This window comes from Chiloscyllium punctatum, chromosome 3 (genome assembly GCF_047496795.1).
Source record: "Chiloscyllium punctatum isolate Juve2018m chromosome 3, sChiPun1.3, whole genome shotgun sequence".
Lineage (NCBI taxonomy): Eukaryota > Metazoa > Chordata > Chondrichthyes > Orectolobiformes > Hemiscylliidae > Chiloscyllium > Chiloscyllium punctatum.
This window is the reverse complement of record NC_092741.1, coordinates 97,527,863-97,542,042: the sequence shown is the minus strand read 5'-3', so window position 1 is coordinate 97,542,042 and position 14,180 is coordinate 97,527,863. Positions and strand designations below refer to the sequence as shown.

Below are 14,180 nucleotides of genomic sequence, written 5' to 3'. Positions count from 1 at the left end.
CGACCAATACACCTAACATATACATCCCTGAATACTGTGGACAGTTTAGCATGACCAATTCACCTAACCTGCACATCTTTGGATTGTGGGAGGAAACTGTAGCACCCGGAGGAAACCCACGCAAACACTGGGAGAAAGTGCAAACTCCACACAGACAGTCGCCTGAAGCTGGAATCGAACGCAGGTCACTGGCATAGCAGTGAAACAGTTACTGATGAACCTAAAAGACCTTATACAAACAACCAGCAAAACAAATGTCATTTACAAAATACCCTGCAAGGACTGTAACAAGCACTACATCAGACAAACAGGCAGAAAACTAGCCACCAGGATACACGAACACCAACTAGCCAACAAAAGACATGGCCAGCTACCACTAGTATCCTTACATACAGATAAAGAAGTACAGTACTACTTCCTGTTTAGTGCTCGTGCAACTATCTGTCTCATGGTCTGCTGGGTTTCTACTGAGAGTCCGTTGACTTTCAGGGTTGATTCTAATACTGCTAAGAAGTCCTTTTTGTCTGTTATCACTTTACTTGTAGTTCATCCCTCTTACTAGGACGGCTGTAGTTCATCCCTCATATTAGGATGGCTTTTTCCTTGTCTGTTAGTGGTTGGCTGATAGCTTTTTAATCCAAGCTTCTGAATTGTCTGTTCTTCTGTGTGAGCTTGTCCAGTTTTTCCTATAGGGCTTTTTTTTTTCTTTTTCTTGGTCTGCTGCTGTTTGATGCTGATGGCTCATTCTAGTGTGCTTGTCCATTCATGGTCTATTGCATTGGTGTACAAAGTGGTGGACAGACATGCAGAAAACTTGCCACCAGGATACACGAACACCAACTAACCACCAAAAGACATGACCCACTATCGCTAGTATCCTTACATACAGACGACGAAGGACAGCACTTCAACTGGGACAAGGCAACCATCCTAGGACAGGCTAAACAGAGACACGCACGTGAATTCCTAGAGGATTCTGGATTAGAGTGGTGCTGGAAAAGCACAGCAGTTCAGACAGCATCCAAGGAGCAGGAAAATCGACGTTTCGGGCAAAAGCTCTTCATCAGTATTCCTGATTTTCTTGCTCCTTGGATGCTGTCTGAACTGCTGTGCTTTTCCAGCACCACTCACATCCAGAATCTGGTTTCCTGCATCTGCAGTCATTGTTTTTACCTAGTGAATTCCTAGAGGCCTGGCATTCAAACTGGAACTCCATCAACAATCACATCAAGTTGGACACCATTTACCAACCTCTGAGAAGAAAAACCGAAATGATATCACCCAACTTAACAGACAAAAACACATAAATAGCAAGCAGGACAGAACACAAGCGCTTCACCAGAGGCTCACTGATGATGTTGCCGAGCATAGTGATGAAACTTTGGAAAACCTTCCAGCACAGCAAGCAAATTACCACATCTTTCTCCTCTCACCGTAAAAATATGCCCCCTAGATTTGACCCCCCTCCCCCCACATACATATACACACATATACACACACACACACAACAGAAAAGACCTTTGGTGTTCACCTCATGATTTTATAAACTTTTATAAGGTCAGCCTCCAACATCCTATGCTCTAATAAAAATATCCCAGCATTTACAGCTTCTACTTATAACTCAAACCCTCCAGTCCTGATAATATTCTTGTAAATCTTTTCTGAACCCTCTTCAATTTAGTAATGTCCTTCTTATAGCAGAGTGACTAGAACTGTGTGCAGGCCTCACCAACGTCTTGTAAAACCTCAACATGACGTCCCAACTCCTATGTTCAATAGTCTGAGCAATGAAGGCAAGCATGCCAAATGCTGCCATAACCACACTCTACCTGTGATACAACTTCCAAAGAACTATATACCTGAACCCCTGGTCTTTTTGTTCAACAACAGTAAAGTACTGGTCACTACTTACAGGAAGGATGTTAATGTGTTGGAAGCAGTCCAGAGACTGCTTCCTGTTAAGTAGGCTGATACCAGGAATGACGAAGATGAGGCCTGTATCCTCAGGAGTTTAGAAGAGTCAGAAATGTTGAAACATAAGATGCTGAGGGGCCTTGACTAGTGGACGTTGAAAGAATGTTTCCACTTATGGAAGAAGCTAGCACAAAGTCACAGTTTAAAGATAAGTGGCAGCTTAGTAAAAACACACGTGAGCAAACACTGATGTGAGTGTGAGGAATTCCCTTCCTAAAAAGGAGGAGAAACTAGATCTTCAAATATTTTTAAGGCAGCAGTGCATAGATTTTTGATGACCATGAGGATGAAAGCTTATCGACGATATGTGGCACGTAGTGTTGAGGTTCACATTAGGTCAGCCGTGACTTTATCAAAGGGCAGAGCAGGCTCAAAGGGCTGAGTGGTCAACTCTGATTCCTTGTTCACAATTCTATTAGAGCCATCATTTTCACTGTTCTTGGTGACATTTGCCTGACAATATGTCCTAGGTAAGTCAGTCTTGTTTTCCAAATTCATTTTTAGCTAAACGTATTACTGAATTAACCAATGGGAATTATTTAAAATTGGTCTTCTGCTTGAGCCAGATGATCTTCTCATATGACACTACATACCATGATATCAATTAAATAAGCTACACAGTTACAAATATGATGCAAGATTGACTAAGTGGGGATGTTGCTGAAATAGCTCAGTTGGAGCATTTTAGCATGAAAGATCTAAAAGTTCCTGGTTCAATCCCTAGTTTCACTAGTGGATTTAAGGGGCCCTCTTGTGGCATAGCAGTAATGTCCCTACCCATGGAATGGAAGACCAACCACTGGGCGGCACGGTGGCACAGTGGTTAGCACTGCTGCCTCACAGCGCCAGAGACCTGGGTTCAATTCCCGACTCAGGCGACTGACTGTGTGGAGTTTGCACATTCTCCCCGTGTCTGCGTGGGTTTCCTCCGGGTGCTCCGGTTTCCTCCCACAGTCCAAAGATGTGCAGGGTCAGGTAAGGGGTAAATGTAGGGGTATGGTTGGGTTGCGCTTCGGCGGGGCGGTGTGGACTTGTTGGGCCGAAGGGCCTGTTTCCACACTGTAAGTAATCTAATCTAATCTAATCTAAAAAAAATCTTATCTCATAGAGTCACAGAGATGTATAGCATGGAAACAAACCCTTCAGTCCAACTCTTCCATGCTGACCAGATATCCTAAACTAATTCAGTTCCATTTACCAGCACTTGGCCCATATCTCTCTAAACCCTTTGTATTCTATACCCATCCAGATGCCTTTTAAATGTTGAAATTGTACCAGCTTCCACCACTTCCTCTGGCAGCTCATTTCATACATGCACCATCCTCTGTGTGAAAAAGTTGCCCCTTCGATCCCTTTTAAATTTTCCCCTCCACCCTAACCTTATGCCTTCTAGCTCTGGACTCCACCACCCCAGTGAAAAGAGCTTGTCTGTTTACCTTATCTACGCCCCTCATAATTTTATGAACCTATATAAGGTCAGCCCTCAGCCTCTGACACTCCAGGGAAAACAGCCCCAGCTTATTCAGCCTCTTCCTATAGCTCAAACCCTCCAACCCTGGCAACATCTTTGTAAATCTTTTCTGAATCCTTTCAAGTTTCACAACACCCTTCCAATAGAAGGGAGACCAGAACTGGACACCTTATTCAAAAAATGGCCCAACAAATGTCTTACTTCATGACCTCCCAACTCCTATATTCGATACTCTGACCAATAAAGAAAAGCATACCAAACGGCTTCTTTACTATTGTATATACCTGCGACTCCACTTTCGAGGAACTATGCACCTGCACTCCAAGGTCTGTTTGTTCAGCAAGACTCCCTAGGATTTTACAGTTGCGTATCAGTCCTACCCTGATTTGCCTTTCCAAAATGCAACACTTTGTATTTACATAAATTAAACTCCACCTGCCACTCCTCGGCCCATTGGCCCATCTAATCAAGATCCTGTTGTACTTTGAGGTAACCTTCTTTGTTGTCCACTGCACCTCCAATTTGCTGTCATCTGCAAACCTACTAACTATACTGTCTATGTTCACATCCAAAGCATTTATATAAATGATGAAAAGCAGTGGACCCAGCACCAATCCTTGTGGCACATGACTGGTCACAGTCCTTCAATTCGAAAGGCAACCCTCTACCACCACCCTACCTTTGAGCCAGTTGTGTATCCAAATGGCTATGTCTCCCTGTATTTCATGTGATCTAACCTTGCTAACCATGAGGAATCCTTTACTGAAGTCCATCAGGATTGTATCCACCACTCTGTCCTCGTCAATCTGCTTTGATACTTCAAAAAACTTAATCAAGTTCATGCAATGATTTCCAATGCACAAAGCCATGTTAACTATCCTTAATGAGTTCGTGCCTGACAAAATACCTGTAAATCCTGTCCCTCAGGATTCCCTCCAACACCTTGCCTACTGGCTCACTGGTCTCTAGTTCCCTGGCTTTTCCTTACCATCTCCTTCAGAGGTGTGTGATAATATCTCTGAACATATAGATTAGGAAAAATATAGGTACAGAGTTGAATTAAAATAGTAGCTAAACCATAAAAAAAACTATAATGGTTTTCTTTTCAAATTAATCCCTTAAGTGAAGTTTCATTGTCAAAGCTATCAATTTATTGGCTTTAAGAATTAACACCATGAGAATTGAATTGGTAAACTGCATGTCGTAAACCATATAATCAAAGATCACTTGTACGTGTGTCAATTAGCAATACCTAAAGTTAAGGCCTATGACTATGATATGATCTTAAATTTGGTGTGCCACATTTTAATTTATCAGATACTGAACATCATTCTGCTTCATAGCATACATCAAATGCAGATAATGTTTCAGTGATTATAGGTAAAATACTGCACAAAATAGGTAGTAAAATAACAAATTCACTTTGGGCCAAATTTTATAGTGACAGTGTCAGTGAAACTATCAGCATCCTCTATCATGATACACCAAGTTTAGCAATTTTTGGAGCCTGTATATGTGTTGAATAACATGGAAATCCCGAAGTTGTCCGTGATTCTATGCTTCCCAGAAGCTCTCACTTGAAGTTACTTAATTTGCCATCAAGAGGATTACTTGAAGGTTCGATTATATTTTAACTTCAATCTTAAATCATAATTGTTTATTTCACTATGTAGAATTTCAAGTTAACTGCCAGTGATTATTACTCTTAACTTCCTGGTTTGCTATCTCTAAGAATAGCCCATTACAATTGACTGCTTCATAGTCAATACCAAACACTGATGTTCCACCACTGATTTTAAAATTCCAGATCATTATGTATATTTTAATTACTTATAATAAAATGTTATTCACTTGTGGTACTTTAAATTGTATGCTTGTCACAGTAATGATATGGCTAAGTACAAATCAATGAAATTTTAAGCTAACCTTTTGTTATTTTAAATCATGTTTTTGACATTTTTTCACAAACAAGGTATGAATGGCTGGATCCAAGTATCAAAAAGACAGAATGGTCAAGGGAGGAAGAAGAAAAGTTACTGCATTTGGCAAAGCTCATGCCAACACAATGGAGAACCATTGCTCCAATTATTGGCAGAACAGCTGCCCAGTGTTTGGAACATTATGAATATCTTCTGTAAGTTGATAGATAATATTTAATATTTACAATCAGTTTTCTTTAGTTAAATTCTGATTAGAAATTGATGTATAATGTGGCATTATTAAGAATTCATAAGTGTAATTAATTATGATATGACTACTATTCCTTATATTGAGTAGAAAGAACATTTTCAAAGTATTCATTGAGTGAAATGATGCAGCGGAAATAGAAATAAAATGCTTCTGAAACCCTGGGGAAATTTTATGTGAGAGACTCTTAACTGAATAAAAATGCTAAGGTCACTTCTCTCAATAATCTAATGTCTTTGCATGTCTTCACAGAGAAACAATCTTGTTGAAAGATTCTGATTAACACAGTGGTTTGAATATTGGTTTGAATTAGGAGCTTGACTTTTTAAACTTTGCTATTACCTTTCTGTTATGAGATTTTTTAACGTTTAAAATGATCTGTTTGCCAATTTAGCATGTACTTATCTGTTTGTGTAGGTGGAAAAAAATGAACCAATTTGTCTTAAGTTAGACAAGTAAGGAGTTAGCTTTATTGTGCTGGAGCTACCAGATAAAAATACGAAAAATGTTAGATATGTAAAAATATGTTCCAACTTCCACAAGAGGCACATCAACACATATTTAAACCAGATATACAAAAATACAAATTACAGAGCAGAAATTAACTTAGGCCAAGTTAAGGTTCAGTGCACATTATTGTACAAAAATGGCAATGCTCAATAATTTTATTAAGTTAAAAATCTCACAACACCAGGTTATAGCCCAACAGGTTTATTTGGAAGCACTATTTTGTAAAGCACTGCCCCTTCATTTACCTGATGAAGGAGCAACATTCCGAAAGCTAGAGCTTCCAGATAAGCCTGTTGGGCTATAACCTGGTGTTTTGTGATTTTTTAATTTGTCCACCCCAGACCAACACCAGCTCCTCCACAATTTTATGCTGACTCTTTTGAAAGAATGTTGAGAAAATCACTTCTTTTTAATAAGTTGTTATGAAATTGAATTGATGTCCCTGGACATGTTTCAGTGACAAAGCTGCACAAAGAGATCAAGAAGAAGAAACTGCTGATGATCCTCGAAAGCTTAAACCTGGCGAGATTGATCCAAATCCAGAAACAAAACCAGCCAGGCCTGACCCAGTGGATATGGATGAAGGTATTTCATGATTAAATGCAAGAAGTAAAGCAAAGCAGATATCCTGGAGCTGTACAATGGGGGAGATTAGCAGAGGTGGTAGGTTGAGGCCCTGGAGAAATTAGAAAAAATAAGAATTTGAAAATTGGGTCATTGCTTAAATGGGACCGATTGTGGTTCAGTAAACAGAGAGGTGTTGAATGAGCACATTTAATGCAGTAAGGACATAGGCAGCAGAATTCTAAATAAGCTCCAGCGTATAGAGGTTCAAATGTGGAAGATTGACCATCCTGAGTTGAAATAGTCAAATGTATAAGTAACAATGACATGGATGAGCACTTCTGTAACAGATGAACTGAGGCAATCAGGTGATATTAATAAAAGTCTTGGTGATGACATGGATATTTTGTCTGAAGCATATTTGTGTCATATGTACACCAACATTATTTCTGAACCAGATCATTTACATACAGTTACCAAACAATGAAAACACATTTAATTTCAGGGATTGGATATTCCCTTTCCTTTAAAAGACTCACCAATGTTTCATGCATAGTCACTTCTAATGTAAATGAGTCTGATGTTATCTATGACATGATTTTGGGGTATAGTATTTCTTAAGGAAATTCAGCAATGTTGGTTAAAATTGGCAAGCAGCACTTAATGTTCCCTTCATAAAGAAGGTAATGCTGATTTTTCAGTCACTGTTGATGTTATGAAAGATATACCAAACGTGATGTATGAACCTTTGGCACCTAGAATTCTGTGAACATGAAGTAAGATGAAAATGGTTAATGATTTTGTTTGATTAAAATTGAAAATGCAACTTATTTATATGTGCCAAATCATGTTATCTTTGTTGAAGCTCCTTTTGAGTTAATATCCCAGTTAAACCAGATACAAGTCTAACTCTCTAAAGTAGACAAAAATAATGGACACAGTGAAATAACAGACTTATAAAATAAATGCATTGCTTTGGTAGAGAAAGCGATAAAGGTGGCATAAACAAGAAAAACTAAAAAAGAACAGGAATTCAGTCGATTTATAATAGACAAACTATTGAAATTAAAGATAAGCAAATCTCCAGAATCCAGTGGTCACCAAAATGGAATTTTAGAAGTAGCTGAGAAAATCTTTCAATGGATAATTTAGGAATGTCCCCTCTTTGTTAATTTTCCAATGTCCACTATTCATGATGCATAGGAGAAAAAATAAGAAATTGTAGGATTTTTGTTATAACACCAGCTGTAGGGAGACTCCTGGAATCTCTCATTCAGAATGGAATGCCTAAGGATTTGGAAATTAGAGAGCTAATATGGATTTGTAAAGGGCAAGTTATGTTTAACGATTTGAGTTGAATTTTATGAGGAAGTAATGGACACGGTATGTATGGGAGTTCTGAAGGTGTTTCATGTATGGACTTATGGAAAGAATTTGACAAGGTTCTATGTAGGGGACTGTTTTTAAAAATGAGCGCATGGGGATAGATCATGTTGGCAAAACATTGGGATATGGAGTTCAGTGTATGAAAATGTGAAACTTCAATAAAAATCTGGAATGAAAATGCTAATGTTTTGGTAAAAACCTAATGGTATAATCATTTGGGGATGAAAATCTGCCATCCTTACTTGGAAAGCATATGTTTACACACATTTCCCCCAAAAAACTGCTTGGTAGGTCAACTGAAAATTCCAAAATTGAGTTTAATAGATTTTTCTAAACAAGTGTATTAAGGATTAAGGAACTGAGGCAAGTCGGTTGAGCTAATATAAATATATATTAATGATATATGAACGGTGAAACATAGTCAATAAGATGAATGGCATACTCCTGTTTTGTAAAATTACCTCTGACTTTTAGTCTTTTTTTAAGTTGTTCAAAAACTCCGGTCCAGCATTATCTTATACATTCTTTGAATCACAGAATTGTTATTGTGAGGCCATTTGGCCCATTCTGGCTGCACTAGCTCTTCAAATGAGCATTGTTACCCAATGTTAACCTGTTGCTTTTTCCCTGGAAAAAATATTTTCTTTGGCCCTGGTTTTTTTTAAAGCTTTGTGGCTTTCTGTTTGATTTTGAATTTGATAATTATCAAAAACTTGCTTTTCCTTTCTCATTTGAATTTCAGTTTCTTCAGTCATCCAAGGAATTCCACATTTGGATACAGTTTATTTTCCTCAGGAATTCCTTTCACTTGTTATTACATACACACAGTCCTTTGTTTGAGGGTCCTTGCTGTCATTTATGTGGATGTTCACAATTTAATTTTGAATTATGTATCCATTTTCTAAACTAAAATGACCTTCAACTTAATTAAGCTTTTTGAGTGATTTGTTTGCATTGCTCTTTGAGGCATCTCTTGTATTTGTCCCACTTCTGCAAACTGTTTTTTGCAGATTTAAGTTTTTAACTTCATATACAACTGAGAGTATATGATTAATTCTTAGCTGATGAAATATACTTAATGTATGCTAAGACATATGTAGCCTTGTTTGGACTTTTTATAGATTATATTTAAATCTTGAAAGTCATATGTTTATTATTTCTAATCATCATGAAATATATTAGCTGCATGTCGCCTTTCATTACTGTGGTGGTCGTCATTGCCAATTTCTCATTATAAAATTAAGTTTTGTATTGGGGAGGAGAAGATTCTATTTCCTAACATTTCTTGTTGACATTTTCTTAACTTCAAATGTTGATGTAAGTGGACCTGAGGTCTGATAAAGAGATTTAGACAATAGACAATAGGTGCAGGAGTAGACCATTCAGCCCTTCAAGCCTGCATCGCCATTCAATATGATCATGGCTGATCATTCCTAATCAGTATCCTCTTCCTGCCTTATCTCCATAACCCTTGATTCCACTATCTTTGGGAGCTCTATCCAACTCTTTCTTAAATGAATCCAGAGACTGGGCCTCCACTGCCCTCTGGGGCAGAGCATTCCACACAGCCACCACTCTCTGGGTGAAGAAGTTTCTCCTCATCTCTGTCCTAAATGGTCTACCCCGTATTTTTAAGCTGTGTCCTCTGGTTCAGCACTCATCCATCAGCGGAAACATGTTTCCTGCTGCCAGAGTGTCCAATCCTTTCATAATCTTATATGTCTCAATCAGATCCTCTCTCAGTCTTCTAAACTCAAGGGTATACAAGCCCATTCGCTTCAGTCTTTCAGTGTAAGGTAATCCCGCCATTCCAGGAATTGACCTCGTGAAACTACGCTACACACCCTCAATAGCCAGAATGTCTTTCCTCAAATTTGGAGACCAGAACTGCACACAGTAGTCCAGGTGTGGTCTCACCAGGGCCCTGTACAGCTGCAGAAGCACCTCTTTGCTTCTATACTCAATTCCTCTTGTTATGAAGGCCAGCATGCTATTAGCCTCCTTCACTACCTGCTGTAACTGCATGCTTGCCTTCATTGACTGGTGTACAAGGACACCCAGATCTCTCTGTACTGCCCCTTTATCTAAATTGATTCCATTTAGGTAGTAATCTGCCTTCCTGTTCTTGCCACCAAAGTGGATAACCATACATTTATCCACATTAAACTGCATCTGCCATGCATGTGCCCATTCACCTAACTTGTCCAGGTCACCCTGTAATCTCCTAACATCCTCATCACATTTCACCCTGCCACCCAGCTTTGTATCATCAGCAAATTGGCTAATGTTATTGCTGATACCATCTTCTATATCATTAACATATATTGTAAAAAGCTGCGGTCCCAGCACGGATCCCTGCGGTACCCCACTGATCACTGCCTGCCATTCCGAAATGGAGCCGTTTATCACTACCCTTTGTTTCCTATCAGCCAACCAATTTTCAATCCAGTGTAGTACTTTGTCCCCAATACCATGCGCCCTAATTTTACTCACTAACCTCCTGTGTAGGACTTTATCAAAAGCTTTCTGAAAGTCCAGGTACATTACATCTACTGGATCTCCCTCTTCCATCTTCAGAGTTACATCCTCAAACAATTCAAGAAGATTAGTCAAGCATGATTTCCCCTTCATAAATCCATGCTGACTCTGTCCTATCCTGTTACTACTATCCAGATGTGTCGTAATTTCATCCTTTATAATAGACTCCAGCATCTTTCCGACCACTGAGGTCAGACTAACTGGTCTATAATTTCTTGCTTTCTCTCTCCCACCATTCTTAAAAAGTGGTACAACATTAGCCACCCTCCAATCCTCAGGAACCGACCCCGAATCTATCAAACTCTGGAAAATAATCATCAACGCATCCACGATTTCCCGAGCCACCACCTTCAGTACCCTGGGATGTAGACCATCAGGCCCCGGAGACTTATCAACCTTCAGACCTAACAGTCTCTCCAACACCAAATCCTGGCAAATATAAATTCCCGTAAATTCAGGTTCTTCAGCCACTGTTACCTCAGGGAGATTGCTTGTGTCTTCCCCAGTGAACACAGATCTGAAGTACCCATTTAATTCTTCTGCCATTTCTTTGTTCCCTGTAATATATTCCCCTGTTACTGTCTTCAAGGGCCCAATTTTAGTCCTAACCATTTTTTTTGCCTTGCACATACCTGAAAAAGCTTTTACTATCCTCCTTTATATTATTGGCCAGTTTACCTTCGTACCTCATTTTTTCTCTGCGTATTTCCTTCTTAGTAATCTTCTGTTGCTCTTTAAAAGCTTCCCAGTCCTCAGTTTTCCCACTTATCTTTGCTATGTTATACTTTTTCTCTTTTAACTTTATATTTTTCTAAACTTCCCTCGTCAGCCACAGCCACCCATGTCTCCTTTTATCAGGGTATATGTTTTTCAATGTATTTTGTTTGTTATGATGGGTAAGGCTGTATACATTTTGTATACATTTTAAACATCGAAGTTTTTTTCTTATCATTGTACATTCCTAGTACTGATCTTATAATGTCCAAATTACATTTTTAAAAAACTCTTAGATGAACTTGAGATGCTGTCTGAGGCTAGAGCGCGTTTGGCTAATACTCAAGGCAAGAAAGCAAAGAGGAAAGCACGAGAAAAGCAACTTGAAGAAGCCAGGTTAGTCTTTGAAATAATTTGTACGGCAAAATTCGTGTCATATTTTAAGAACAGATCTGAGGGTAACTGGAGCTGCAGATTAAAGTCCGAATAAAAGGAGAATTCTTTTCAGAAATGAGCCTGTTATTGTTATTATGATATATTATAATAACCCAACTCTTATACTTGGGTGGATTTAGCAACTGTGCATCTTGGTAAACATGGTGACAGTCCATTAATCATGGGTGCCTTTAATTGTAATGTAGTTTGGGTAAGTCAAATTGACAGATAGTCATGAGAAGCAAATTAGTGTATTTAGAACAGTTAAACAGAAGTGGGTACTGCAGATGCTGGAGTTTAGACTCAAGATTAGAATGGTGCTGAAAAAGCACAGCAGGTCAGGCAGCATCTGAGGAGCCGGAACATTGACGTTTCGGGCCAAAGCTACTCATCAGGAAGGTGCCCGAAACGTCGATGTTCCGGCTCCTCAGATGCTGCCTGACCTGCTGTGCTTTTCCAGCACCACTCTAATCTTGACTGTTTAGAATAGTTTCCTAGAACAATATGCTGTGGATCTAACAGGCATTTTTGGATCTAGTAATATGTAATGAGGTAGGTTTAATAAATGATCGTGGAGTAAAAGATGTCCTAGGAAACAGTGAGTTAAATATGTTAGAATTTAGCATTCAGTATGAGTGTGATAAACCTGGGTTGGAAACAACAGGCCAAATGTAAACAAAGGCAATTATAAGGGAATTAGGGGTCGAGCTGATGGAGTGGAGTGGGAAAGAGGTTTAGCAGTAAAGAGAGTTATGAACAATGGCTTGCATTAAAGATACAACCCAGGGAGTAAAATGAATTGTCGGAAAGAGATAAACTGACCATGGTTAATCAAGGAAGTTATGGATAGTATCAAAATTAAAGAAAAACACTCACAGTGTGGTGAAGAATAGTGGTAAACAGAGGATTAGGTCAGCTTTAAAGGCCAACAAAAGAAAACCAGAAAAAGTGGGAGAAAATAAACTGACGGTAAATTATGTAAATCTAGGCTTCAGGATTGTTCCAATCAACTTCTGTTTTTTAACTTGCTGCAAAGTTCTATCAATTGATTTTCTAATAGGCAGAATTGTGAGGCACACTCTTCATGGAAAGTTAATAATGCGTGTCCATATGAACTTTGTTACATAGGAGACTTGCAGCCCTTCAGAAGCGTAGGGAATTGCGAGCTGCTGGAATTGAGATACAAAAGAAAAGAAAAAAGAAGAGAGGAGTGGATTATAATGCTGAAATTCCCTTTGAAAAGAAACCTGCAGCAGGTTTTTATGATACCGCTGAGGAAAACCATCAAGCACTTGAACCAGACTTCAAGAGACTCCGCCAGCAGCATTTGGATGGAGAGCTAAGATCGTAAGTTGCAGTAAAATACTAAATTATACATAGAATACCTTGAATCATCGAACAAAAGCAGAGAACCCTAACCTTATTGCATCCCATACAGACCTAGTCCCCTACTCCAACCGTATAACCCTGCATTTACCAAGACTAATCCACCTAGCCTGCACATCCCTGGACTCTATGGAGGTAGTTTAGCTTGGCCAATCCACTTAACCTGCTCATTTTGGACTGTAGGAAGAAAATGAAGTCCTGGCTAGAAACCCACATAGACTCTGGGAGAATGTGCATACTCCACACAGTCACTCAAATCTGGAATCAAACCCTGGCACTAAGGCAGCATGCTAACCATTTAGCCACCGTGCCACCCCTTTTTAATGTTTACTTTTAATCTTTAGTGGGCAGCATGGTGGCACAGTGGTTAGCACTGCTGCCTCACAGCGCCAGAGACCTGGGTTCAATTCCCGCCTCAAGTGACTCTGTGGAGTTTGCACATTTTCCCCGTATCTGCGAGGGTTTCTTCTGGGTGCTCCGGTTTCCTCCCACAGTCCAAAAATGTGCAGGTTAGGTGAATTGGCCATGCTAAATTGCCCGTAGTGTTAGGCGAAGGGGTAAATGTAGGGGTATGAATGGGTTGCGCTTCGGCAGGTTGGTGTGGACTTGTTGGGCCAAAGGGCCTGTTTCCACACTGTAAGTAATATAAATAATCTAATTCTCTCTCCGTTGTGCTCATTATAATATGAAAATAATAGATGAAAAGTATAAACCAGTCAGATTAATATGTATTGGTTAAAAGTAATAAATGTATTTACAGGTAGAACATTACAGAAGCAATAAAATATCAAAAATTACTGGAAATGGGAATCAGTCCATTCAGAGTTAAAATGTCCTTTTACCAAGCAAGTTGCACAGCTTGATGAAAACCTTTTAAGTCCTTCAAGCTTGGTCCATCGTTTAATGAGATCATGGTTGATCTGTGACCTGACTCCATTGTCACATATCACTCAATTCTTTTATTTGAAAGAACTCTTGTCTAACTCAAATTTAAAATTAACAATTGATGTAGCAT

At 39.1% G+C, this 14,180-nt stretch overlaps 1 protein-coding gene across 1 annotated transcript in view; it reads left to right on the top strand.

Moving 5' to 3' along the window:
- The window catches only part of cdc5l (CDC5 cell division cycle 5-like (S. pombe)), a 51,662-nt gene that overhangs the window by 6,322 nt on the left and 31,160 nt on the right, over positions 1-14,180 (top strand). The window contains exons 3-6 of the mRNA XM_072557112.1: positions 5,418-5,579; positions 6,600-6,727; positions 11,641-11,740; positions 12,908-13,126. Coding sequence (XP_072413213.1) covers positions 5,418-5,579; positions 6,600-6,727; positions 11,641-11,740; positions 12,908-13,126 — 609 coding nt within the window. The remainder of the gene's footprint in view (positions 1-5,417; positions 5,580-6,599; positions 6,728-11,640; positions 11,741-12,907; positions 13,127-14,180) is intronic.